Source organism: Haemorhous mexicanus, chromosome 1 (genome assembly GCF_027477595.1).
Source record: "Haemorhous mexicanus isolate bHaeMex1 chromosome 1, bHaeMex1.pri, whole genome shotgun sequence".
Classification (NCBI taxonomy): domain Eukaryota; kingdom Metazoa; phylum Chordata; class Aves; order Passeriformes; family Fringillidae; genus Haemorhous; species Haemorhous mexicanus.
Genome location: NC_082341.1, coordinates 153,198,077 through 153,223,761, shown reverse-complemented (window position 1 = coordinate 153,223,761; position 25,685 = coordinate 153,198,077). Strand labels below are relative to the sequence as shown.

Sequence of the window (25,685 nt, the reverse complement as noted above, 5' to 3'; positions counted from 1 at the left end):
GTGTCTTTCTTGTTGTGAGATGCCCAAAACTGACCCAAGAATTCGAGGTGTGGCCTCCCCAGTGCCCAGCACAGAGGGACAGTCACTGCCCTGGTCCTGCTGGCCACACTAGTGCTGACACAGAAGCCCAGGATGCCACCCTCCTCCTTGTCCACGTGGGCACACACCAGCTCACATTTGGCCACTGTCAGCCAGCACCGCCAAGTCCTTTCCTGCTGGGCAGATTTCCAGCCACTCTGCCCCAGCCTGGGCCACTGCAGGGCCTTCTTGTAACTGAAGGGAAGGACCTGGCATTGGCCTTGTTGAACCTTGTCATGGTTCAACCCCATCTGGCACCTAAGTACCCCACAGGTACTCATTAACCCCTGCTCCTGCCACCCCAGTGGGGAGGAGAATGAAGGAAAAAAGGTAAACCTCATGGGTTGAGATAAGAACACTTTAGTAATTGAAACAAAATAAAATGTAATAACAGCACAAATCATAAGAACAACTACAATAATAATAAAAATTGTAATGAAGTTGCAATTATTACAATTGTAATTGTAATGAAATGGAGAGGAAGAGAGAAATAGCACTCAATATAAATAAGTGATGCACAACAACATTGCTCACCACCCACTGAGTGATGCCCAGCCAGTGCCTGAGCAGCAACCAGTGCCTCACAGCCAATCTCCCCCAATTAATAAAGTGGGCATGATGTTCCATGGTGTGGAATATTTCTCTGGGCAACTCAGGTCACCTGTCCTGATTCTGCTCCCTCCCAGCTTCTTGTGCACCTGCTCCTGGCAGAGCAAGACTCACTGAAAAGTCCTTGACTTGGGGCAAACGCTGTTTAACAACAACTGAAACATCAGCATGTTATAAACATTATTCTCATACTAAATCTAAAACACAGCACTGTCCCAGCTATTAGAAAGAAAATTAACTCAATCCCAGCTGAAACAAGGTCAGAACCTCATCCTGTTAGGCTCAACCCATTGATCCAGCCTGTCCAGATCCCTCTGCAGATCCTTCCTACCCTCCAGGACATCAACATTCCTGCCCAATGGGGTTTCATCTGCCAACCTACTGAGGGTAGGTTTTCAGAACTTGATCTCCTTGTCCAGATCATTGAAAAAGATATTAAACAGGACTGGTCCCAGTTCTGAGCCTTGAGGATCCCCACAAGTGAGCAGATGCCAACTGGATGTGATTCCATTCACCACCACTTTCTAGGCCCAGCCATCTGGTCAATTTTTTTACCCAGAAAAGAACACACCTCTCCAAGCTGTGATATACTATTCCCAAATATATATAATATATTATCTATTATATAGAAAAATTTCAAATGGCTTTAGTCCCACAGATACCTGCACTCCCCCCTCAAATTTAGAATGCAGAGTCTGTTCTGCTTCCAGGAAGTTTCATCAGGACAAAGCAATTGCCATCTCTGCACTTCTGCCATGAAGAATGTACAGAATTGGGAATTCACCAGGATCTGAGACCTGAACAAGCACCAACCTTTGGGGTATAACAGGACCGCAAAGGCTGAGGATAACCCAAGTCTGGTGGTGTTGCTAGGATTCGTGTTCCTTGGCCCAAGGCAATGGCCAAGGTCAGTACAGTGTGAGACTGAATCTCTCAGGATGTGTCCTAGCACTGATCAAACTCAGGCAGAGACAAGTTTAGACAGGAGGAGACACTGCAGTAGTTTCAAAGGGCATTTAAACTCAGTTCTGTGCTTAAAACATGGTAAAATGGGACTGATGGCAATCAGGGGGATTAAATGCAAGAACAGCCTAGACCCTTGCAATTGACAGTGCTGAGAAAGGAGATTTACGGTGAATGAAATCCTTCTCTGGGATGCTTTGATGTAAGCAAAGCATCTCCTTGTTTCCACACAATTTATCTCTTTGTGGGAACCCCCTGGAAAGGGGCTGGCAGCCCCCCAAAGACACCTTCTGTATGGTCAGGGGTGTTTGGTGATCAGGCAAACTTCCCCAGTGCTCCAACTTCTCTTTTTGGTGGAATCAGCCACAGACCCCTCCTTTACTGCACAAGTATTCATGGCTTGCTATCTGGCTCATCTTATCCCTGGCATCCTGCTTCTGTCCCAGTAATGGAAATATTAATTAAAATCAGCCCCACTGTGAGTAACTCCACATGTTCTTGCAGGGATGGGACCTCTTCCCTGCAAGGCTTTGGCACTTCTGCCAGTTGCCCAACCACTGTCCCTTGTCTGCAGCCTGCAGAGATCTGAGATTCCTCATTTTCATGAGGGATTCCCTGTGGAGCATATTAATTAATCTCACTGAAGTACAATAAGAAACACACCTGAAATTTTCTTTTTCTTTCTTTCTTTCTTTCTTTCTTTCTTTCTTTCTTTCTTTCTTTCTTTCTTTCTTCCTTTCTTCCTTTCTTCCTTTCTTTCCTTTCTTTCCTTTCTTTCTTTCCTTTCTTTTTCTTTCATAGGGATATTAAGGTTATACATTTAAGAACATGGGGAGTTTTTCAGGACTTGTTACCAGTTCCCAGCAATAATTAAATTTCTTTCTGCTGGAAACAACAACAATGCTTTATTCTAATGTATAGCTCATACTCATCCTACCCTTGTCACTCAGATACTTTCTTTCCTTACATATCTAAGGAGCCCTCTTCTGTTGTTTTAATGTTTCTTGGACAATTGTCATATTATTCCTACATATAAAGACTTGGACATGGATTTGTTGATTTATCCTTTTCCCACTCCACTTAAATGTCCCTGCCAATTCTTCCTTTGCAATAAGTATTACTGTAATCTTGCAATAAATTGCAAGATGTATTGCAATAAGCATTATTATACTCTAATCTTGGTATTCTTTTGAATTTGTCATGGAGAAATCTCAAGCTCCTTTGTTACCGTCTCTGCATTCTTAATACCAAGTGACTCAGTTACTAATCCCTTTGATTCTTCAACCTTGTGCTTCAGAAATTATGGACTTTCATACCTGTTTTTGCTTTAAATTTCAACAATAGTAGTGAACATCTGATCACACACTTTTCCATTGAGATCTAAACCAAGTCTAAAATAAAATTGCTTTTTGCTGGTTCTGATGATATTTTAGGGGGAAATATATCTATTGCCTATTGTATCCAGGAAGGGCTGAGCTGCAGTATCACTCATAACAGTAATTCTTCACTTGCCATCTAGAAAAACACAAAATGACACATTTCCCAGAATTTGTCTTCCAAATGGTTTCCAAGAGATCTCATAGCAGGTCTGGATCCAGTGGCTGAGATCTGCAATGACTTCCTGGAAAAGGAATTATATTCAGATGGATCCTGTTATGTGCATGGTCTCATCTTTTGAACCCCTATGAGCTTTATTCACTTGTGTTATTCACCTGCTATGCAGCTTTGGTTAGTGCCTTTATTTCTCTCTCTGATCATATCCCTCAGCCCAGTGTACTGACCATATCATGTTCCTGTTGTCACAAAAATACTCTTTCACTTCTAGTACCCAGAATTCTTGTCCTTCCAAGCATCCATGTTGCATATCTGCCATTTTTATTGGGCAAATTTCCCTCATCTTTTTATTTCCTTCTTACTTTCCCTTTTTTTCCCCTCTTTCTTCATATCCTCCTTTCTCTTTCTGCTCTCTTTGCTCTGCCCATTTAATTTCTTTTTTTATGTCCTTTACCATGTCATCATATTTTGCTCTTTCCCCTCTCACTGTGAAAAACTTCCATGTTTTTATAACTCCAGTTGTGCTTCTCTCACTACTTTACATTAGCCTGCAAAAGAGTAGCAGGAAATCATGCTTTATAGGCATTTAACCTGTTCTTAATCTATAAAATATGGAGCACTCTTGAGCACAGAGATTCTGTCTCTGCTCATGTCCTGGTGTCTCAGCAAGAGATGGTGTGCACAGCCTGGGAAAAGGAGGACACTGTCTAAGAACTGATGAGGAGTGGGGCACGAGAAGAGGCTGGAAGGTATTGAGAGTAGAAAGGGGTAATGAGAAAGGAAAGTTAAGAAATTTTGGGGGGTACAGTCCTGGTCAGGATGGGGTAAGAAGAGCCATTTGGGCACCCAAATGGTGCTGAGGATAGTGCCATGGCCAAGGCAGTCCTGTGCTCTGTTGCATTCCTGATGGGAATTGGAGGAGTTGGGCTCTTTTCCCACACAACCAGCGATAGGACGAGGGGAAGTTGCTTCAAGTTTCACCAGGGGGAGGTTCAAGTTGGATATTTGTATTTTTTTTTTTTGCTGAAGGAGTAGTTAAACACTGGAACAGGCTGCCCAGGGAAGTGGTGGAGTCACCATTCCTGGAAGTGTTCAAACACCAAATAGATGTGTCCCTTTGTGATAGGGTTTACTGGGAACCGTGGTATTTAGTTGAAGGTTGGACTTGATCTTTTCCAAGATCAGTGATTCCATGACTCTGCATGCAAGGCAAGGGAAGGAAAGTAGGCGGAAAGCGAAGAGGAGCTGGTGTATGATGATAAAGGAATGGGAAAGGACCAAGAGTTTTAATATGCACAGAATGGGCATGAGTGAAGGAGGAGCCCCCTTGACTCCCCTGCATGTCTCTCTCACCAAGCCACTGTTCTCCCCCCAGGTTCCACTTGGTCTCTGGGGATGCTGGCACTGTTCCCTGCCCACTGGTCCCTTGGCTCTCGCTCCCTCCAACAACAGCAAAGAGCCAGAGTCAGCTACTGGCAAACTGCTTTTGTTAAATAACAAAATAACAACAAAAATAAATTTATATACATAAGAAAAGGAAAATGAAGCAATGATGGGTTGGGCAATTAAACTAAAAGCATTTTAGAGTGTAATCCAGCTCTCTCTATCAATAATTCAGGAGGCCAAGATCAGTCTAATTGATTGAACACCTTCCACAGTAGTCAGCCACTAATAAGACAAATGGAATGTCTTTTTTATTGTCAAATCTCCATCTCACATTTGCTCAGGCAAAATCCTGCAGGGCACTTCATTTGAGGAGCTTGGGTATTTTTTTCCTTTGATGGAGATAAATTGAAGGCCAGCATCTGTTTTTAAAGAGCAGTAAATTAAGCCTGTCTGCTCCTTTGGCCGTGGGTGGGTGGAGAAACAGAGCTGTGCTGAGCAGGATTCACACGTAAACCTTGTGTGGGTTGTCAGAAGTTGAACCCAGTTCCCAGAGGATGTGTTTTCACTGTGTAATGATTTGAGTGCCTGGGACACTTGGCCTTGACAGACTCCAAAGGACTGCAGATCCTACCCTAAAGCTGGTGTCTCTCACCTCCTTTCCACTAAAGAAGAACCTCATTAGGATCCCTGTTTCCCCGATGGTGATATTACTGCTTAACTTTTGACATGGCACAGGTGTTTAAAAGGTGCTGAGCAATTGTTTAACTTTTCTAACTTATATGAGCAAGCCTTGTCACAGATTCTGGGAAAAAAAAATATGGGAGTAGAAACTGGTTTATGTTTTATTGCTTTTCTCCAAAATCATGCCAAATGCAATGATTAGGGGGACATCTGTGAAGACAAAGTAGGGCATGCCCAGCAAATTTGCTTGATTTTGTTTCCTTTGGACTGTATCACTGCATGAAGGGGTGATTGCCCCAGCAGGATGGAGCTTGTGGACACCAGCTTCAGAGCATTGCCCACCTCTAATCAAAAGCTGATATGAAGAAGGGGTAAAAGTTGAGCTACCACTGATGCACATACAAGTGCCTGTCTGCAGGGTGTAAATCTGTGTGTGAGAAGGCTTCTTAAAGCTCAGATACTCACCAGTTATTTTAAAACATCCTCTTATGCACAGAGGCTCTGAGACTGGATTTTTAGCTAATATAAATCAAAGTAGCTCCTCAGGGCATTCTGCTGACTTACATGAGCCAAAGATCCTGCCCTGGGGTGAAGAAAGAGCTCTGATTCTGGTGTGTGTGTGTGTATTTAATTAGGAAGGACTTCAAGCTGTGTCTGTGCTCTGGAGTCCCCACTGAGTTAACCCAGCATGGCACAAGTAACCTTGTGAACAAACCCAAAATCTGGAGGTCTGGTAATGACTTTCCTCATTTGCTATTATTATATGTGCTTCCTCACAGCCTAGATAAGGAGGGAGGGAAGGAGGCAAAGTGCCTGAGAGGTTTTGTTTTGCCTGTATTGACTTTGAAATATTATACAATGTGTTTGAATGCTTGATCTAACCAAGGAGTAGTTGTTTTACTTCCTAATCTAATAACTTCCTGATGTCTGTCCCCTCTTAGCTTTGCTGTAGCTTGACTGCACAAATACCATTTAATTGTCTTCTTGTGGAAGCTAAAGGCCAGCAGCTTTGCCAAGAAAGGCTAATTTCATAATGCCCCACGCCAGAATTAGCTTGATGGCTGAGATAAGGCTGATGGTTTATAGTTGGCAATTATCATCACAGGAGAACTGTTGCAGGTGGTTACAGGTTAAGGAGTTCTCTTAAATATTGTGCACTGCCTTTGGAGGCAGGTGTTTGCTGTATTAAGACAGAGGAGAATGAAAAAGGGGCAGATGGGAATGAAAGTGGGTGACAGAGAGGAGGAAAACAGAACCAAAAAGGTGATAACAGCAAATGGAAACAAGCAGGGTGAAGGCATGAGAACAGCAATGGCATGATCTATTGGTGGAGCAGGAAAGGAAGAGGAATGGATATGAGCACCAAAATGGGTGAAGTGTGGAAATGAAATTGAAAGGAACTGATGGGAGAATCAAGCCAATGAGTACAGAAATCTGACACTCAGTGTAGTCAAAGACTTTTCTGATGCTGTTGTTTTGAAGGAAATGTTCAGCTTCTGTCTTTAGGCCATGTCATTGTCTGCCTGGTAAGGAAAGCAGCTTGGTTACCCAGTAGCTGTGCTGGTGCTTACTGGACTCTTCTCCCTTGGACAGGCTCTTTGAAGCTGAGAGCTGGTCCTCTGCAGAGATTGCCAGGCTTATAATGATGCTGCTGCTACACAACTGGGGAGTCAGAAGTCTTCAAGACTCAGGAACAGCTTCAGACTCAGTGTGAGCACTTGAAGCTGCTGACAACAGCTCTATCAAGCTGTTTGTGGCTTTGCAAGGCAAATTGAGACCCATCAATGAATGAGGTAGCAAGTGTGAAAGTGAAGTTATTACTTCCAAGAGTTGCAAGCAAGCAACCAAGCAAATATAAAATAGTTATTGGTCTGTATCTGGTTTATGTGGAAAGATTTTGGCTGCAGGGGTGGTTTCTGTGAGAAAACACAGGGAGCTGTCCCCATGTTGGACAGAGTCAGCTCCAGGCAGCTCCAACATGGAGCCCACCATGGCCAAAGCTGAGCCCATCAGCAATGCTGGTGATATCTCCTTGATATAAGAAAGGGTAAAAAATGCCAGACAGCACCTGTGAGAGAGGAGAGAGAATATGAGAGAGGAACAACTCTGCAGACACCAAGGTCAGTGCAGAAGGGTGGAGAGGAGGTGCTCCAGGTCCCGGAGCTAAGATCCTTCTGGTGCAGACCATGGATGCCCATGGGGGAGCGGAGATTCACCTGCAGCCCTTGGAGAGCCACTCCAGAGCAGATAATCCACCCTGAAGACTTTGGAGGACTCTGCTGGAGCAGAGGGATTTGCCCTGAAGGAAACTGTAGCCCTTGGCAGACACACACAGGAGCAGAAATTCCTGGCAGGAATGTCATGGAAAGGAGCCCATGCTGGAGCAGGTTTGCTGGCAGGAGCTGTGGCCCTGGGGACCCACATTGGAGCACTCTGTTCCTGAAGGACTGTGCCCTGTGGGAAGCACCCACATTGTAGCAGTTCTTGAAGAGCTGCAGCCCAGAGAAAGGACCCAGGCTGGAGTAGTTTGGTAAGGATCATATCCCATGGGAGGGACCCTCTGCCTGGGGCAAGGGTAAGAATGTAAACAAGGAGGAGTGGCAGGGACAAAGTGTTATGGACTGACCACGACCCCAAATCTCCATCCCTCGTGTCAAATTGGGAGAGGAGGAGGAGAGAGAAGAGTTGAGAATGAAGGACTGAAGTTGAGAATGGGAAGAAGGAAGAGGTAGGGATAAGGGGTTTTCGGATTTGCCTTTTTTCTCACTGACCTTGTCAGAGAGTAAATGGCAACAAATGAAAATACTCTTCCCCAAGCTGAGCATGTTTTGCCCGTCAATGTAACTCTTGATCAATCAACTTGTCCTCACAAACCACAGATTTTTCAATCCTACTTTTTCCCCCTATTCTGTTGAGGAAAAGTGAGAAAGCAACTTTGTGGCCAGTCAAGGTCAACCCACCACATGATAACATATATTGATTCCCAGAAATGTGCAGTTGAGGAAACTTGACTTCCACAAGACCATTCTAATAAACTTACAGATAGTCCAAAATTGGGCATGTGTTTGCAGCTCAAATCCCAGACTGACAAGCATGGAATGATAAATAAATCCCACTGTAAATTCAGGCCTCTTGGAGATGCATGGAACAAGTGGAGGGACATTATGCCTTTTAGGTCTCCAGCAGACCCTCAGCAGTGCTGCTCCTTATTTATATAAGCTTCAAAGCCTGCAAGTGAAGCTGAAATAGAGACTTAAATCACTTAACAGGAATAATTCTGGAGGATGTTTTAGTCAAAAAAGTTTTACATAGGACAAGAGGGAATTGCTTTAAGCTAAGACTTAGATTAGATATTAATAATAAAGTTTTCACTGTGAGAGTGGTAAGGCACTGGAAAATGTTGCCTAGACAAGCTGTGGATATGCATACCTGGAAGTGATGAAGGCCAGGTTTGATCGGGTCCTGTGCAACCTGATCTAGTGGAAAGTGTCCCTCACCATGGCAGGGGATTGGAATGAGATGATCTGTAAGGTCTCTTCCCACCCAAACCATTATGTGATTTTATGAAAAAGCCTTTCTAAGTGGTTTTTCTCTTGTGTTGAATAGACTAATAACTTCTCCCATTGCAAAGCCCTTTTTTGGGGGGGATATTAAACTCTTAGACTGATTTGTATTCTTGTCTAGGCCTTCTCCCTCTCTGGTATCCATGCTTGGAATGTGCAGATGGTAATTCTGTGTGTCAGAGCAGAATTGTGAATAGTTAGGGACCATCTCATGTGTCATTTATATAGCCCCTGCCACTGCAGGGTCTTGGATCACAACGGAGGTTCTCAGGTATAAAACTGTGTAAATGATGTTTATGACTGCTCAGAAATCTTCCATGAAGTACTTTGTCAGTCTGATTTAGTGAGCCACCTTGTATGGAGGAGTTCAGTGATGAAATAAAATGAAAAACACTGGTTATGATATTAAAATAATATAGTAGGTCATTGTTTTTCACACAGCAGAAGATAAATAGTGAGGGGTTTGACGAAGTTTTTCTAAGTGACTTCCCATTTCTTCCCACTCAGTTTGACTATTCCTTTTGGCTGGGAATAGAAAACAGAAGTGATGGATGGCTCTGATTATGCCCAGTCAGGTGCATTAAATGGTGTCTCACTCTGCTGCCTCCTGCAATCTCTCTGCTTGCTGTGCTTGTCAGGGCTGGTGGGGAAAAGGTAGATGTCTGCAAACAACAAAGAAATAAAAGGGGAGGTGAAAGAGCTCAGACTGGTCTCAGCAAAAAGGTTTTCTGGGCACTGGAAATGTGTTGAGGAGTTTGAACAGGTGCACTTTTAGAATAACTAACTGGGACATGTCTGTCAGCTTCAGGACTCAGTATCACACAGGAACCCCATCCTGCTTTTCATGGGTCATTTCATGGGAAAGATGCTTGCAGTATATGGAAAGTTTCTTTTTAGCATCCATCTGTTTAATGCTACATGGAGCTTAGCTCACTTAGCTCGTGCTTGCCTCTGGTTAAATCATGAAGTCATGTGTACTTGAGTTACAGCGCTGTGAGTTCACAGACACCAAGAAAAATTACTCTATTTTCATCACTGTAAGACAAAATAAGATCCCATGGATTTTTAGCTACGAACCAAGGACAGGTAGGTGTGAGATACAGTACTTCATTTCAGGTTTTGTGTCAGTGCTGTATACAAGAGCTGTCTAAAGTTGTATGAAATACAGTTTGAAGTCTGTACAAATGCAGCATTGAATTTCTGTGGCTCTGTATCTAAATTTGGATTGTTGATGTCCAAGTAAATTGAATTCAAGCTGGAAAGGTGCAAAATGCTATCAAAGTGACCCTGTCTAATGCAACAGACTAGCTGCGACTGGTTTATTCCTCCTTGGAAAAAACACACAAACAAACAAGGCTGGTGAGATATGGCTCATCTTTATTAGTCTGTAGGAAAGGCAAATTGGGTGGGTTGCTGTTTGAGCTGAAAACTTTCATGAGAAGAATCAGACCTTGAACAAGTTTGGATTGAAAACAAGAAAACTTTTAGCTGTAAGAGCAGTGAGTTTAGGGACAGCCTTACAGCTTGATTAGTGGAGATCGGAGCCCTAACTGAGGTGTACCTCTGTCTTTTTAGGAAGGAGCTTTTCAATGCACAATGAGCTCAAGTCCTGGGTTTAATATCTCTTAGGCTCAATTTCCTGACTTTAGTTGGGCAGTTTCTGATGCCTGGAACAGCATCCCATGAGAACTGCTTTTGGCTTTGTCTTTTTGGGGAAAGGTACCAAGGTCTCTCTGCTCCTGGAGTGTCCTTGCTTCTGTGAGATCAAAGCTGCTATCAGAAAAATGTATGAGGTTGCTTTGTTTGAAAGTGCCAGCCCAGTGAGTTAGGCTGGTGTGATTACCCTGATACAGCAATTCCAGCAAATCTTCCCATAGCCAAAGCTGAACAATGGTGCAAAACTTTGACCTTCATGTTTTAGCTCAGGTCTTCTGTCTTTAAAGCACAAGGACAGATGTGTCTCAAAGTTACTACTGGCTCAGTTGAAAGCTGGACAGGACAGTACCATCGGGCAATATATTTCCATTACCTTTTTTGGTTTCAGCTTCAAACAATGCTTTCTCAATCAGAATTTAACTTCTTCCTTCACAGAAGTTTTGATTGAATGATTTCAGTTTTTCAAGATAACTGACAGAACAGACTTTAAAATTTGTAGAGGATAATTGAGGCATCTCTTTTTGCTTTTATTTTCAAGCATAAGGTGTTTTGGGGGGAAAAAAATAGCAAGAGAAAAAAACCAAACCAAACCAAAACATGTACCTTGGTAAAAGAAACTGAACCCAAAGCATTTGAGCATCGTTTTTTCTTTTTTTTTGATGACATCCATATAGTGCTTTCACTGAAGTCTATCTATAAATCCAATAGAATCACTATGTAGCCTATATGTGAGGTAATGGTAGAAATGACAACAGATTCCACTGACTTTTGCTGCTAGATCATTAAAGCTAGGTTTCAATTAATAAAACTGTTTCAAAATTAGAGTGTCTGCAGGGGAGATAACCTTGGCCAAAACTGCAGCCAGCCAGATTCAGAAGATATATTTGGGGATGCTTTTCTTCAGAGAGGGGTACAATAAATGCTGTAACTGATGTAAAGAAGTCTATGATTGCAAAGTTCTAGAAGCAGGAAAGCTTGTGTCATTCTGGCTGATTTCTTATTGTGGTCATTAAGGTACAGAGAATCACAAGCAAAGGAGAGGAAAGAGGAATTTTTGATTATTTCAGACTCGGCTGTTCACCTGCTGACACAGAGACTTCCCTGGAAGAAGCAATCTTGTATCTGTATAACTTTGACTGAAAAAAAGAAAGCTCTGATCTAGACAAAGTTGTGTCTCTAAATTGATTTGCTGGCATGTTTTTCTATCAGGGACTGAACCTAAGCACAGTGGGAATAACTAACCCGCCCTTTAGCTTCCCTTTAAGATGGGGAAAGTCCTGGCTCCTCAACAGCAGAAAGGAGAATCTGCTTAAAACACCATGGACCTACTAATATTTTTTTTTAAGTTGGAAAAATACTCTTTTTTTATCTTCCACATGGGAAAAATCTGCAGTAGAAAAATGGCACAAAATTGAAACAGATCAATGAGCAAACTCATGGCAAGTTGTCTGTGCTCTTGTGTGTCCCTTAGCTGCACAAAGAGGAAAATTCTATAAGGAAAAATGGGAGTTTTTACTTCAGTGCAAACACATCTGAACCACTTTCCTGAGTGTCCTCCCTGTCTCTTGCTGGGTGTGCTGTGTTTTAGCAGACCTGGCAGCATTTGATCTCACACGGATTTATGAACATTACTCTGTGAACTGCACTGGACAGTGACGTCACAGCTTCAGAGGACGTGGGTGCTATGTCATTATTGATCTCAGTCACTGCTCTGTGCTGGCCTTTGGTAATATTTGTTTAACAGGGTTTTTGTTCAGATGCAGCTTCTCAAGCCCTGGCAGTGTCAGAGTGACAGCTGAGAGCAGGATCCTGCTAACCCTGCAAAGACTCAGACCTGACAGCTTGAGAAGAAGTAATTCTTTGAAAAAAGTAGAATCAGAAATTTCTCATGCTTCTTTTTTATCATCACAACATAGAAGAAACTCATTAATTTTTGGTCTTTTGTTAAGACATGGTTCCCTGTGCTTCTTCTTGATGTATTTCCCCCTGTTCCCTCAGAGTGCTGTTTGGATCATCCTCCCAGCTCTGCAGTTGGTGCGTCCTTCATCTTCCCCCCTCATGGAGAAGACTCAGGTCATTACCAATAAACTGAGCAACAAAAATAAGTTACAAAAAAGTATTAAAAGTGCCCAATAAGTCAATTTATATCGGTGAATAAGGAAAAAATGCTTACTGCATTCACATCCATGGAGTGCAAAAAGCCTTTGTGATGTAAAGAAATGACAGCATCAAGTAAAGTTTGCTATGCAGTGAGGATATAATGTTACAGTGATGGTCAGTCACATGTACTTATGCAAAAAGGATAATATTTTGCAGTCCAGGGAACTGATAACCCTGATACCACAGTTCTGCAGTTAGAAAGGCTGCACACAGCTCTAGCAAAGATCCTGAAAGTTTTTGAAGAGCAAGAGTGGTCGCAGACAAGGGCAATAGAAGTGGTCATATAAGGAACTGCTTCTAAAGAGAAAAATGATGAATAATATATATACATGAATATGTGTTGTAGAATGCCTTTTGTCTTTCTTGCTGCAGGACTCTGCCTCCAAGAGCTCTGTTTATAACTAATATTAACTAAAGAATGAAGCTGTGACTATCTCCAAGAAGTATAAAGGAATGAGCAATGATGGAGAGAAATGGGGGTGTTGGATTGAGGGCTACAAAAGTACAATGTCATAAAAGGCAGAATAGAAAAAGAAAAGTACAGGCTGTGTATCAAAAAAGAACTTCCTGGTAGCTGGATCTACTGGACAGGGCAACAATTTCCTAAGGGAGAGAGCAGAAACCCTGTTATTTCAATCATTTAAACAAAACTGGACAAAGCCCTGGAGAATATATTGTAAGGAACAATCATATGCCATCCCCTGGGAATGGATAACATGACCTGATAAAGTCTTTTCCTAGTGGTTGCAATGATTTTCTTCAGATTGAGAACTTGTTCTGGGCATGATTTGTCTTGGGACTAGATATGATGTGAGCCTCAGGTCTGTCCTCTGATTGATTCAGAGAACCAAACAGAGAGGAGGAAGGGCAGAAGAAGAGTGCAGGGACAGTCAAAAATAGAGCTCATGAGAAAATATTGACTCAGAAGTCAGCTGTCAACTGCTGCCCAGCTGGAAATCCAGCACAGAGCTGCTGTTGGTTTTGGGAGGAGTCAGGAATGGTACACCAGACACAAATCTGGTATACCAGAATCACTGCTGCGTAAATGGTTGTCTCCTCACAGAGCTGGAGAGGAATCTCTCCTCTCTTTCCAGCCTCTTTTCTGAAGCACAGGAAATTTTAAGGATGAGCTGAGATACAGTTCTATCTGTTACAAAATGAACTGGTGAGTGTTGGCATCCTTGATTTCTTGGGAAGTGGTAAACCAGGTGGAAATTACCTCAGCTGCTCTGTTACCTTATTCAAAAGAAATGCCAGGGACTGCAGACATCTCCTATCTAAGCAGTAAAAATAGAAGCTAAGTGCAACAAGAGGAGGTTTGAGATAATCAGATCTTCTGTGTCCGATAGATGAGCAAGAAGATTGTGATTTCATGGGGCCATTTGAAGTTTTCCACTTTCTCTTATTTACCTTTTTAGTAAACCACTTTATAGTGTAAATTTTAAACAGAAAAAAAAAAAGGAAATATTCATATTCAAAGGTAAAACAATAACAAACACAAATAAACACAGATATCTCAAATATTTGGGGTTTTTTTTTAAAGCATTGTCTTCCAAATTTTGTCTTTTGCTAGAAACAAGATATTCCTTGATGAGCAGCAGTAGTCAAGTCTGGTTTCCTGTAAACTCAAAAACATCCCAAGTTCTCTTGAACCCTGACTTGCATCTTCATCCTTGCAGGCAGATTTCCATCACAGGCTGTTTTATAAGGTGATGGAGACATCTTATTCCTGCAGTTTTCTCCCCTGCCTCTACATCTCAGCCCTCCTTGCAGGACATCCAGCTCTTGTTTCTTTACAGTAGCTGGCCAGAGAAGGAGCTGATCCCACCTGCAGCTGAGCCTGCACTATGGGTGTGTTGATTTTTAGGCCCTTTTATGTGTATTCACAGATTGACCAGATGGCAGGCCCAGCAGAACAGATCACTATCAAATTCACATTACAGTTTCTTCTAAGTGGTGGAAATTGGTGAGCAGCTTCAAAGTTATTGTGGAGGACAAACAGATGGGCAGAGATATGGATATAGATGGCTCATCCTTACCAAGATATGAGAAAAACACTGAACTAATTAGAAAAATGAAAGTTTTTTAAGCCTTGGTTTAAACCCATAAACCTATTTTTTACTGCCATAACCCAGTGGGTGTTTGAAATGCCCAAATGTGATTAAATCTGTGTTTTTGCATTATGCAGAAACAATAGGTCTGCAGGAACAAAGGGAGAGGAGCTGTGTCCTGCTGGGGTCTAAGTCCAGGAGGAATACAAGATCTTTTGCAGGGGAAGCAAAGAAGTCCCCACATCTTTCCACCTGGGGTAATGTTGAAACTACTGGGGCACAAGTCTCTGACAGGAGGGGTGCTGAATAAGCAGCACCTCCAACTGCTCTGCACCAAGGAACTGAATGGATTTGTGTCCTCACCTCCCCAGGGAGGCAACGAGCAGGGAAGAGGAGAGGCCATCCCTTGGGCATGCCAGTGGTGGAGTCCAGGCAGGGAATGAGGAGGGAAGTGTGGTCTAAGCAGTCTGAGAACCTCTGAAACACAATTCTCCAAAGTGTCTCATGAACATGACCTTACTGAGAGCCTTGCAGGGACTGGAATACATTATTTGCCTTGATCCTTTGAGAATCCAAAAGGAAATCTCTTCAAGAGGGTCTACTTCTTACAGAGACCCCCTGACTGTATTACATGTGATCTCCAGCTGAAACCAGCCAAACCAGAAGTCCTAATCCCTACCCTGAATCAGAAATGAGCATGGCTGTGTTTCACTACATTTCTGCCTTTGGATCCCTGTAATTTCAGTCAGTGTGAGAAACATAACTGTCTTCCCAAGTTCCACCCTCAAGAGGACTGCCCTGAATGCTGTTACACTTGATAGCTTCAGTTCCTGCTCCATCAAGGCTGTAAGAATTCAGAGCTCTGTTCTTAGGCAGTTGCCCAAGCACTCTTAGTACTTTTCCTATAGTTGAACCTTCCAATGGAACACGGTTTAGCCACATTTGGTAATGGTCAGGGCTGGGAACTGATGCCAACAGGCATTTGGGGTGATGCAGAGCATCCACCATGCCAGTATTTACTGCAACTTGGTGTGGCTGGAAGAGAAGCCATGGGAAAAAATTGCTACCACTAATGCTCCAGAGCAGGAGTGTCAGGTTCCATAAGGAAGGAGATAATATGGGAAGGCTGCAGACCAGGGTAGCAGAGGGAGTGAGGAAATGTGGCAGAAGAATGAGTGGCAGCAGTAGTTATCAGTCTTATCAGTTTTGGATGAGTCCTTCAGGTCTGCTGCTGGCTGTGCTGACATGCAGCAGGTTCAGCATCCCAGGTGAGCTCACAGGAGCCACTGCTGCAGAAGCAGCTCCTGAGGCCAAACTCTTGTCTGCCCCACCTCACAACGTGCATGAGTGGCCTTCCACCTGCAAGACTGGCTTTGGCTGTCTTCACCTGCTGCTCAGCAGATCCCAGAGATCAGAGAGAGAAGCTGTTTCTTCCTTTTCCTCCTCATTTCCTTGCTGCATATTGCCTTTGCCTGCCTCTCCCATCAGAGTGATTTTGAAGCTGTTTTCCCTGAACATCTTGGAAGTTTGATCCAGATCAAGAAGTTTCAAGATCAAGTTTCAAGATCCAGATCAAGAAGTTTCAAGACCAAGAAGAAAAGAAGTCTTTCCTTGTGGTGGGGAGAAAAAAATCCCTGGAAGCCTGTTGCATCCCTGCCACCCAGAACAGGAGATCTTCTGCAGGTTTGATGTAAAACAAAGCAGTGAGTGCAATCTCCAAGGTGGCATGACCTTACTTCTGCAGCCAGGACATGGAAGCAATTTTAACAGACTAGGGATGGGCCAGGATGAGAGGCCATGCCAAGCTTGTTGAAGGATTTAGGATCTGAGGTTGCAACTGTTCACGTCAGATTATTTTTCCTCTCCTGTGATGTCCCTGTCTTCACAAGAGGAGATGATATTATCACATATTCCTATGTGTTCCTGTAGGGAGACATGTGCCATGCTTTATCCTGACATTAGAGACTCTTTTGAGCATGGAAGGGGATGTGCAAAACTAAGAGGGATTGTTCAGCTGAAGTCTACAGAGAGACCAGCTGACAAGGGAATAAAGGAACAAAGAGGTCCTGGAGATGTTTGAAGAGAAAGGCAGCAGGATCAGGGAGAGGCCAGATGTGAGAGAGAGAAGAGGGAGCAGTCAGCAATGCCCATGAGCCAGGAGGGGGATGTAGCTACACAGCAGCTCTTATCCAGGTAAAGGCAGCTCTTGATTACCTTTCAGGAGAAAGTCTTTGTCCTGGTGAATGAGTTACTGCCAGTTAGCTAGATAAAGTATCTCTCTGATGAAAATCTCTTTCATCTGCACCACAAAGGCCATGTTGTTTCTTCTCTCTGCTTAAAGCTGAAAGCACGAGCAGCAAATTCAGCAGAGACACAGCCGGATCCTTGTGGTGGTTTCTCTGATGTAGATGAACCTCTGAAGTGAAGTGTGTGACATCAGGAAGATGTTTTAATCTGAATTACACTTGCCCATCTGAAGAACAGGTGCCATTATCCTCTCTTCATTATCTCCTGGCCTGGGCTGCTGCCAGCATGAGTAAGAAAGGTTTGAGTCACAGGGATGGAGAAGTTAATTCCTTTCCTGGCCCAGATGCCCATCATGGGGATGAATGATGAGTAGATGAATGAAGGGAGAAACCTCCTCCTAAGAGAAACAGAGCATCCCTCATGAATAATGTAGAGCATTGCTTTGAGATTCAAGACATCCAAGACTTGTTGCACATTGAATGTGAATGTGAATGAGGCTCAGCTGCTCTGCAGATACACTCTGGCCTGAACACAACCTACAACTAACTCACCACTGCCACAGGTTTTATTTTTTAACACTGGCCATGTACTTGGCCTGGTACCAAAGCAGAGAGGTTTGTTTAGAGACAAACCTCTCTCAATCTCTGACAGAGCCCAATGCAGAAAAATGCTCAGAAAACCCATGCAGGCTCTATCAGTGCTACTAAGTGAAGCAGGACCTGTGTTTTGTGGGACACAGAGGCCAACAGAGATGTCACCCTGAGTGCCAGAAATAGATAAACACATGTACTGCAGGAGGGTGCTTGGTTCCAGTGGACCCTGGCCAGTGTTACCCTCCATGTGTGGAGCAGGCATGGACTTTGGCCAGGACAGTGCTGGTTATTCCAGGGGAAACCACAATGGGCTGGGCTGGTGACAGAGTGTGGACATCATGGGCTGCTGGTGGAATTCTTTCTCAGAATGACAGAATTGTTAAGGCTGTAAAAGATGTTTAGGATCAAGTCCAATGGTCAACCCAGCACCAGTACCATGTTTACCATTAAACCATGTCCTCAAGTGCCAAATCTCCAGGTTTTCTGAACACTCCACTGCTTCCCTGGGCAATCTGTTCCAATTCTTTACATTCCTTTTCATTTTTTTTCCCCCTAATATCTAACCTAAAGATCTCCCCTGACAGAACTTGAGCCCAGTTTAGTTTGCTAGAGTAGATACTGCCTTGCAGTGTTGGAGATGGCTACTATGTAGACGCAACACACTGAATATATGCAGGATTTTTTCCCATGATGTTTTCTTTTTGTTATGGATTTTCTTATTCTGAGCAGTCATATCATTACCATAGCATTAATTTGTTTAAGATTCTTTTTGCCCTAGAAGCAAAGTGTTATTTCAGGGAATTTGTATTGGAGGACAGGACAGATGTTACGGACCTGTCTGTACCCTGCAGCTGAGTGTGGTGCAGAAGTCACTGATGTAGATCTCAGCAAGCTGCTCTGTCCACATGAGGCTTCAAAGTGTCAGAGGTACTTGCCTGGGGCCTGAATGTAACATGGCATTTTTGTGGATAAAAGGTCTATAAAATCATGAATGACACAAAGAAGGAGAATGGGGAATAGTTGTTTCTGGTCTCTTCCAAATAAGAGGAGGTACCATTGCCATCAAATGATAGAAATGAAAGGGAAGTAAAGGAGCAATGGCAAATTTTAAAGAGAACAGATGGTTATTCTATGAACCTTCTTGCCACAGGATGTCAAAGACATGGAAGGGACAATGCCAGACGTCATGGAAGAGAAATCCATTTTGTGTTGCTAAACTCAGCAAAAACTGGCTTAAGAAATCTCTGAGCACCAAATAATGAAGCTGGTACATGAATTTTTTTGGGAAAACTCACATGTAATTGTAGCATTCCTATGCTGCTCTTCCTCAGCCTTCTGCTTGTGGTCCCTGTTGGATTCAGGGTAGGTGCGCACAGAGTTCCTCTGCATATTCTGCTTGTAGGGTGGTACACCAGGACAATGTCAATATACAACCCAGAGAAATATACTGGGGTGTTCCCCAGCTGGACCTCATAGAAATTGCAATGAGTAGTTTCTCTCTGTGTCTCATCTGAAAGGCACCATAGAAAAATAAGTGTTGAAGAAGGTTCTAAGTGGTTTTTCTTCAGACCTTTATAGATACACTCTGGCAAACAACAAAATAATTCTTTTTTTCTTCTAGAATTCATGTAGGTGCACATGTTCTTTGAGAGTTTTTCATCAGAGAAAGGACAAGGCCTGGAAAACCAAAGACAGGGAAGATCCCAACAGGGTACTGATTTGGAGCTACCCCTTACAGTGTGATTCTTTTCTTCCCTTGTCTACACCTTCCTGCAGTTCTGCTTGAGGTCTGTAGCCCAGCTATTCCATGACTGGGAGGAAATGAATTTTGTGGTGTATTGGTGCTGCACAGTCCAGAAAGTAACATTGAAACATTTCTTTGTGCCATGCTATTCTTCTTGGTGCCAGCCCAGATGAGCTCGGTCTTGAAAGCCTGAGCAGGTTTGAAAATGGGATTTGAAAGTGAGGAAGAGTACTAATGGCATTGCTTCCAATCAGAGTGAGAGTTATTTAGACTTTCATTGATCTTTCAAATGATATCTCATTAAACATCAGACAAAGCTGCCTGCTGTGGTCACTTTGCTGTACTGTGGTACCTCAGCAAACCAGTTACTACACTAGAGTAGGATGGGCAGTGTTTGTTCAGGTGTGGTCCAGTGTAGAGCTCTATCTACACCTTTCTCACTCTTACCTCAGCTCTGTGGCTTGTTAAGAGATGCATTTCCGTTACCCAGTATCAAGGTCTTCTGTTTGATCTTTCTTCTTCACCACAGAAGAGAGAGAAGCCCTGATGTCATCATTAATGCTTCTGGTTTTCTTTAAGCCTTGTGTTTCTTAATGATGACACAAAGCCATCTCTTTGTACTCTGCTAAAGGGCAGTGACATGTGTGTAGAGGAAATCAGGAAGAATTTTGGTAGCTGGTATCTGCTACCAAGGCAGTTGCTTCTGTTTCTGCCTTTACTTGATGCAAGTAAAACCCAACTCCCTGGACACTGACTCTGTGACCTGTGTCCTTTCCCAGCATTATTGCTCCTTTGTGCTCCTCTTCCTCTGGCAATTATTCACCTTCCCCTTTTTCCCAGAGGCAGTCTCTGACGTTCAGAAGGCAATGGTTTGTTTTCGATTTGAAAAATATTCAGAGAACATGCACTGCTGCAGTTTGTTTTCCATTACTCGGTACAGTGCTGGGTAGGTTCTGCAATGCTTAAGTAATGGAGAGTTAGGTCTATGTTTGGTGTATTTTCATGTCCCTCATTTCAGAGTGTTTAAGGCAATGGCTAGGGTGTCTATTCCTTAAAGCCATATTGTATAGGATAAATATGTGTCTCTAATCCTCTATACATTAATCTATTTGTAGAGTCTTATTCCAGCTCAATTAATAAAGTTTTTTCTTTATGCCAGATTCATGGTGAAAATACAGTAAGAGACATTTATCTGATATTGGGAAATGTGAATATAACTTGGGGCAGAGTAGAAGTCAGAATTTCTGGATTTTCTATCTACGTATGTGAATTGGAGGGAAACTAAAGCCTGCTGGTGTCTGTGCTTCCCTATCTGTAACAGGGATATGGATATATTTGTATCTTATAGAATAAATAATTACAAAGTCTGTGACAAATCTTAGAAATTAAACTGTGAGATAACATGCAAGCACATAAGATTAATGTTTTACTATGTCCCTAAACTGTTTCTTGGGGATATATCTAATGAGGAGGATATAGTGAGATCAAAAGAAACCTTTCTTCACTCCAAATATTTTTTTTAGAACCCAAAGTAAAAGTTGTTTCCACCAACTGCCATTTCTGCAACCATCTGGAAAATCACATTTTCTGAAACTTTCCTTCTCTTTATCATCTGTAACTAAAGCTATGAAATAGGAAGACGTCCCTGGTTTAATTAACACCCCTGTAGTTCAAAAGCTGATCTTAGTAATGAGAGGCAATTATAGCCTTTATTGAGGGACAGTCAGGTGGAACTAACCCAGCATCAATCTGGTGAAGACACTTCCTTTTCCAGATAATTTGGAAACTGCTTTTTATGATGAACAGACTACCTGGCTTAATACAACAGGTGAATCTCTTTCCTCTATAACCTGGAAAAGAACGTCCTATTTTGAGTTTTGTGCTTCTTTTGTAAAGTGGTTGTCACAACCCATCCATCAACAAATACCAACTGACCTAACAGGAAATCTGTTGCTTTTTGAAGGGGATTCTTGCTGGTTTTCTTGTTTTATTTTCCTTGTCTACACTTGCTTTACATTTTGAAGGTTTCCTGGTGTTCATATTTTAGTTCTAGTAAAAGTGCAGACTCTGACATGCAGCCCCATCCTGAGAGGAAGGCAGAATTCTGGGTTCTGCACTTCAACACTGGTGGCAGAGCTATAGAAGATCCAGAGAAGGACAAGGAAATGATCAAGGAAATGTGACTTCTGCTATATGAGTTAAAAAGGCTGTGGCTTCAATTTAGACAGGAAAAAGCTGAGAGCAGAGATAAAGCTGAGTTTAGCTAAAAACATGAAGATGGTAGATAAGAAAGATTTAGAACTTCAATTCTGTAACTAAGATGTTCTAGCTGAAACAAGGAGATATCCTTGAAATTAAAATGTACCTTTTTTACATAGCAGGTAACTTGGGAATTTGTTGCCAAAGGAGATTGAGGAGGTGTGCAGTGTCAACAGTTTAGAAAAAGAATTAGACAAACAGAACAGCAGGTCCATGACCTGAATCTAAAAGTGATGGGCAGGGCTCCTCAGTGGTCCTGCCTCAGTGGTATCTCATGTCAGGATTATCCTCCAGCTTCAGATCTGTAAGAGTGTGTGTCTGCTGAATGCCCTGTGTTTTATCTGCCAGCTATCTATGGATATCCTGATATCTCAGGGGTCTGGTATAAAGCTAGCTGATTCTTTCTGGAAAAACTGATTTAAACACTCAGTATCTCCAATGCAGGCAGCTGCACTGGAGACAGTCACTCAAGGTGACTATCATGATTAGGATATCTTCATTTGGCTGTTTACAGGTAGCTGTCTGCCAGTGCTGTGGGTGTCTAAATTCTTCTGTGGTCAACAGATGTCTAGTCAGTCTAATGGGGACCTAATGAACATGATCAATGAGCAGTCAGAACTGTCATTTCTTCTTGCCAGACTTGGGATGGTCAGTGAAATAACTCACTGCTGCCTTTTTTCATAGAATTTTGGTTGACTGTGACAGGAGTTTGGACACATAGAACACGTGCAGATACATAAATGTAGGTATATTAATCTTGAACAGAGTTCTGTCCTAAGATTTCTATTATACTGATTGTAGAGGAATAGTTGTCTCCTGGGAATAACTCACTGACCTCTTTTAGACATCTCTGTGTACACAACAGGAACTGCCCTTGTGAAGTACACAGTTCTACTCACTGACTGTAAAGGGACTCTAGATAGTGGTACCCACATGGTGAATGGACACAAAGGCCAAGTGGGTCCCAGCCATCTCATTTTGGAGACTTAGGTACAGTCTTTTAAAATCTCAGCTGTAAAAAATGTAGACTTTTAAAGCAATGTAATCTGAATAGGTATAATTCTAAAATCAAAACAGCTTATGGTTTGATTTAGAATAAAGGCTTAGCCATGATTTTACCATCTGAAAACTATGCTCTGAAATGTGGTACATCCTCTATTCTTGGATTAGTTAACCATCCTAATGAAATTGCCTTTGCCATACTGTCAAAGCTGTAAAATTATGGCACAAACTGGTAAATTGTTTATTCTTCCAGTAAGTAAGGGTAGAATGGGCATTAAATCTCTAAATTCCTATGGTGTTCCAGCAATGAGTCACTTTCATTAGGTGTCTAGGAGAAGGGTTTATTCAGTATGGGAGAGTTTAAAAGGAATTACTTTGGCTGGTGGGCCTGTGGATGTTGTTAACCCCATGCTGTCAGCAGGCACAAAATTTGGATGCCATCACTATACTCTGGTTTTGGGACAGAGCAACACCAACTACTCTCAAAAACACCCAGAGAAAATCCTTGGAACACAAGCCCTATGAGGAATGTTTGAAGGAGCTGGGGCTGTTTGGCATGGAGAAGAGGAGGCTTAGAGGTGACCTTATTGCTCTCTACAACTTCCTGAAGGGAGGCTGTAGACAGGTGGGGTCAGTCTCTTCCAGTGGGCAGCACTGAAAGAACAAGAGGGCACAGTCTCAAGCTACGTCAGGGAAAGTATAGGTTGGATATTAGGAAGAAATTTTTCACCAAAAGAATAAGAACGGAATGCTCTTCCCAGGGAGGTGGTAGAATCACCATCTCAGGATGTGTTTAAAGAAAGACTGGACATGGCACTTGGTGCTCTAGTCTAGTTGAGGTGTTAGGGCGTAGGTTGGACTCGATGATCTTAGAGGTCTCTTCCAACCTCATTATTCTGTGACTCTGTGATTCTCTGATCTATTTCCAAAGTTTCCACTTTTGCCTGTGACACTGAACAGACATGAAATATCTTCAGTAATCAATGTGATATAACCTTGTTTGGGAGACTCAACTTTGTGGAGGTAGAACATTGAGGCAGAATGGGTTGCTCATTCTTTCACCTTTCCCACTCCTGCGTGAACGTTGTTTTTCTGTGCCTTGTTTGCTTCAGACACAGGGTGTGGTTGAGGAGATATGGGAAGATGGTGTGACTGCAGTGTCCCTTCAAATCCCTTTGGATCTGGCTGTGGCATCATGTGATGGTGTTTGAGGGTCCCCAGGATGAGGGAAGAGATGAGAATCTTGACTCCATGTTTCAGAAGGCTGATTTTTTATTTTATGATATATATTATATTAAAAGAAAATTATATACTAAAACTATACTAAAGAAAGGAGAAAGGAAACATCAGAAGGCTAGAGAAGAATAATAAAATCTTGTGACTGCTCACAGCCTCGACACAGCTGGCTGTCATCGGTCATCAAGTAAAAACAATTTACATGCTGGGTAAACAATTCTCCAAATCACATTCCAAAGCAGCAAAACATGGAGAAGCTGAAGCTTCCCAGCTTCTCAGGAGGAAAGATCCTAGCAAAAGGATTTTTCAGAAAATATGTCTGTGACAGTGTCAGAGTGATTTGTGTTGCTTGCTTGATGGGGGAACCGTGGCCATCCCCTGCCCTGCTGACTGTGGTGTGTTTCCTCCCCCTCTCCCAGGTTACGGACACGCTGCCCCAGGGACGGATGCAGGAAAGGCTTTCTGCATGTTCTACGCTGTGCTGGGGATCCCACTGACCCTCGTCATGTTCCAGAGCCTGGGCGAGCGCATGAACACCTTCGTCAAGTACCTCTTGAAACGCATCAAAAAGTGCTGCGGCATGAGGAGCACCGAGGTCTCCATGGAAAACATGGTCACTGTGGGTTTCTTCTCCTGCATGGGGACACTCTGCATTGGAGCAGCAGCCTTTTCCCAGTACGAGGAATGGAGCTTTTTCCATGCTTACTATTACTGCTTTATAACATTGACTACGATAGGGTTTGGAGACTATGTGGCCCTGCAGACCAAAGGGGCCCTTCAAAAGAAGCCTCTCTACGTGGCTTTTAGCTTTATGTACATTCTAGTGGGGTTGACAGTCATTGGGGCATTTCTAAATCTGGTTGTTCTCAGGTTCTTGACCATGAACAGTGAGGATGAGAGGAGGGATGCCGAGGAGCGGGCGTCCCTGGCAGGGAACCGCAACAGCATGATTATCCACATCCAAGAGGACTCCCAGCACGGCCGGCCGCGCTACAAGGCCGAAGTGACAGACCTTCAGTCAGTTTGTTCCTGCATGTGTTACAGGTCCCACGAGTACACCAGCCGGGTGGTGTCCCACCAAAATTCGTTCAGCTCGAAGCTGAACCCCCAGTACTTTCACTCCATCTCTTATAAGATAGAGGAGATCTCGCCAAGCACATTAAAAAACAGCCTTTTCCCATCTCCTGTCAGCTCCATCTCACCTGGGTTGCACAGCTTTACAGATAACCACAGGCTGATGAAACGGCGAAAGTCCATTTAAAGGGATTTGTCTTATTTTGCTTTCCTTGTTTTTCCCAGTTCTTTGTTGTTTTGGGTTTTTCGTTCCTTGAGTGAGACGGAGCGAGGCCAAAGGGAGTAGAGCAAGCCAGTCCTCCTCTGAGACTCAGCTCTTGAGCATGAAGCATGGATTATTACTGTTCCAGCAAAGTATGCCTTACATTACCCCCTTGGTGGATGTCAGAGGATTCAAGGTGACGTGAAGTGGGTACCAAATCCAAAGTTGCACACACAGCTGGGAGCCTTCATGTGCCACTGGCACTCCTGACCTAACAAACTTTTTTCCTCACGAGCAGGTTGCAGTGTGTGTGCGTGTGCCTGTGTGAGTGCCGGGTGCGTGTGCGTGTGCGTGCGTGTGCAATTCCACAACCAGTGCCATGTGACAAAAATTAAAGCATCAGGTATTATTTTTTCTTTTGCCCTTGAAGCAGTTGTGTTCCAGCCTGCTTTTTTAGATTGCTTCCAAAAGGAACGGGGAGGGTGGGAGGGGAGCCAATTTGTTTTGTTTTGGTTTTTTTTGCCAAGAGAAGCATGCGCCATAAGCAGTCAATATACCAGGTGTATCATGGTAAAATTTTTAATGCTAGATTTTAGATTGTATTAACATTAAAAAAAAAAAAAAAGG

General features: G+C 43.0%; 1 protein-coding gene across 1 annotated transcript in view; it reads left to right on the top strand.

Moving 5' to 3' along the window:
- KCNK9 (potassium two pore domain channel subfamily K member 9) overlaps window positions 1–25,043 on the top strand; it is an 88,851-nt gene extending 63,808 nt beyond the window's left edge. Inside the window, exon 2 of the mRNA XM_059858817.1 lies at window positions 24,202–25,043. Within this exon, the coding sequence (XP_059714800.1) occupies window positions 24,202–25,043 (842 nt within the window). The remainder of the gene's footprint in view (window positions 1–24,201) is intronic.
- The last annotated feature ends 642 nt before the right edge of the window (window positions 25,044–25,685 follow it).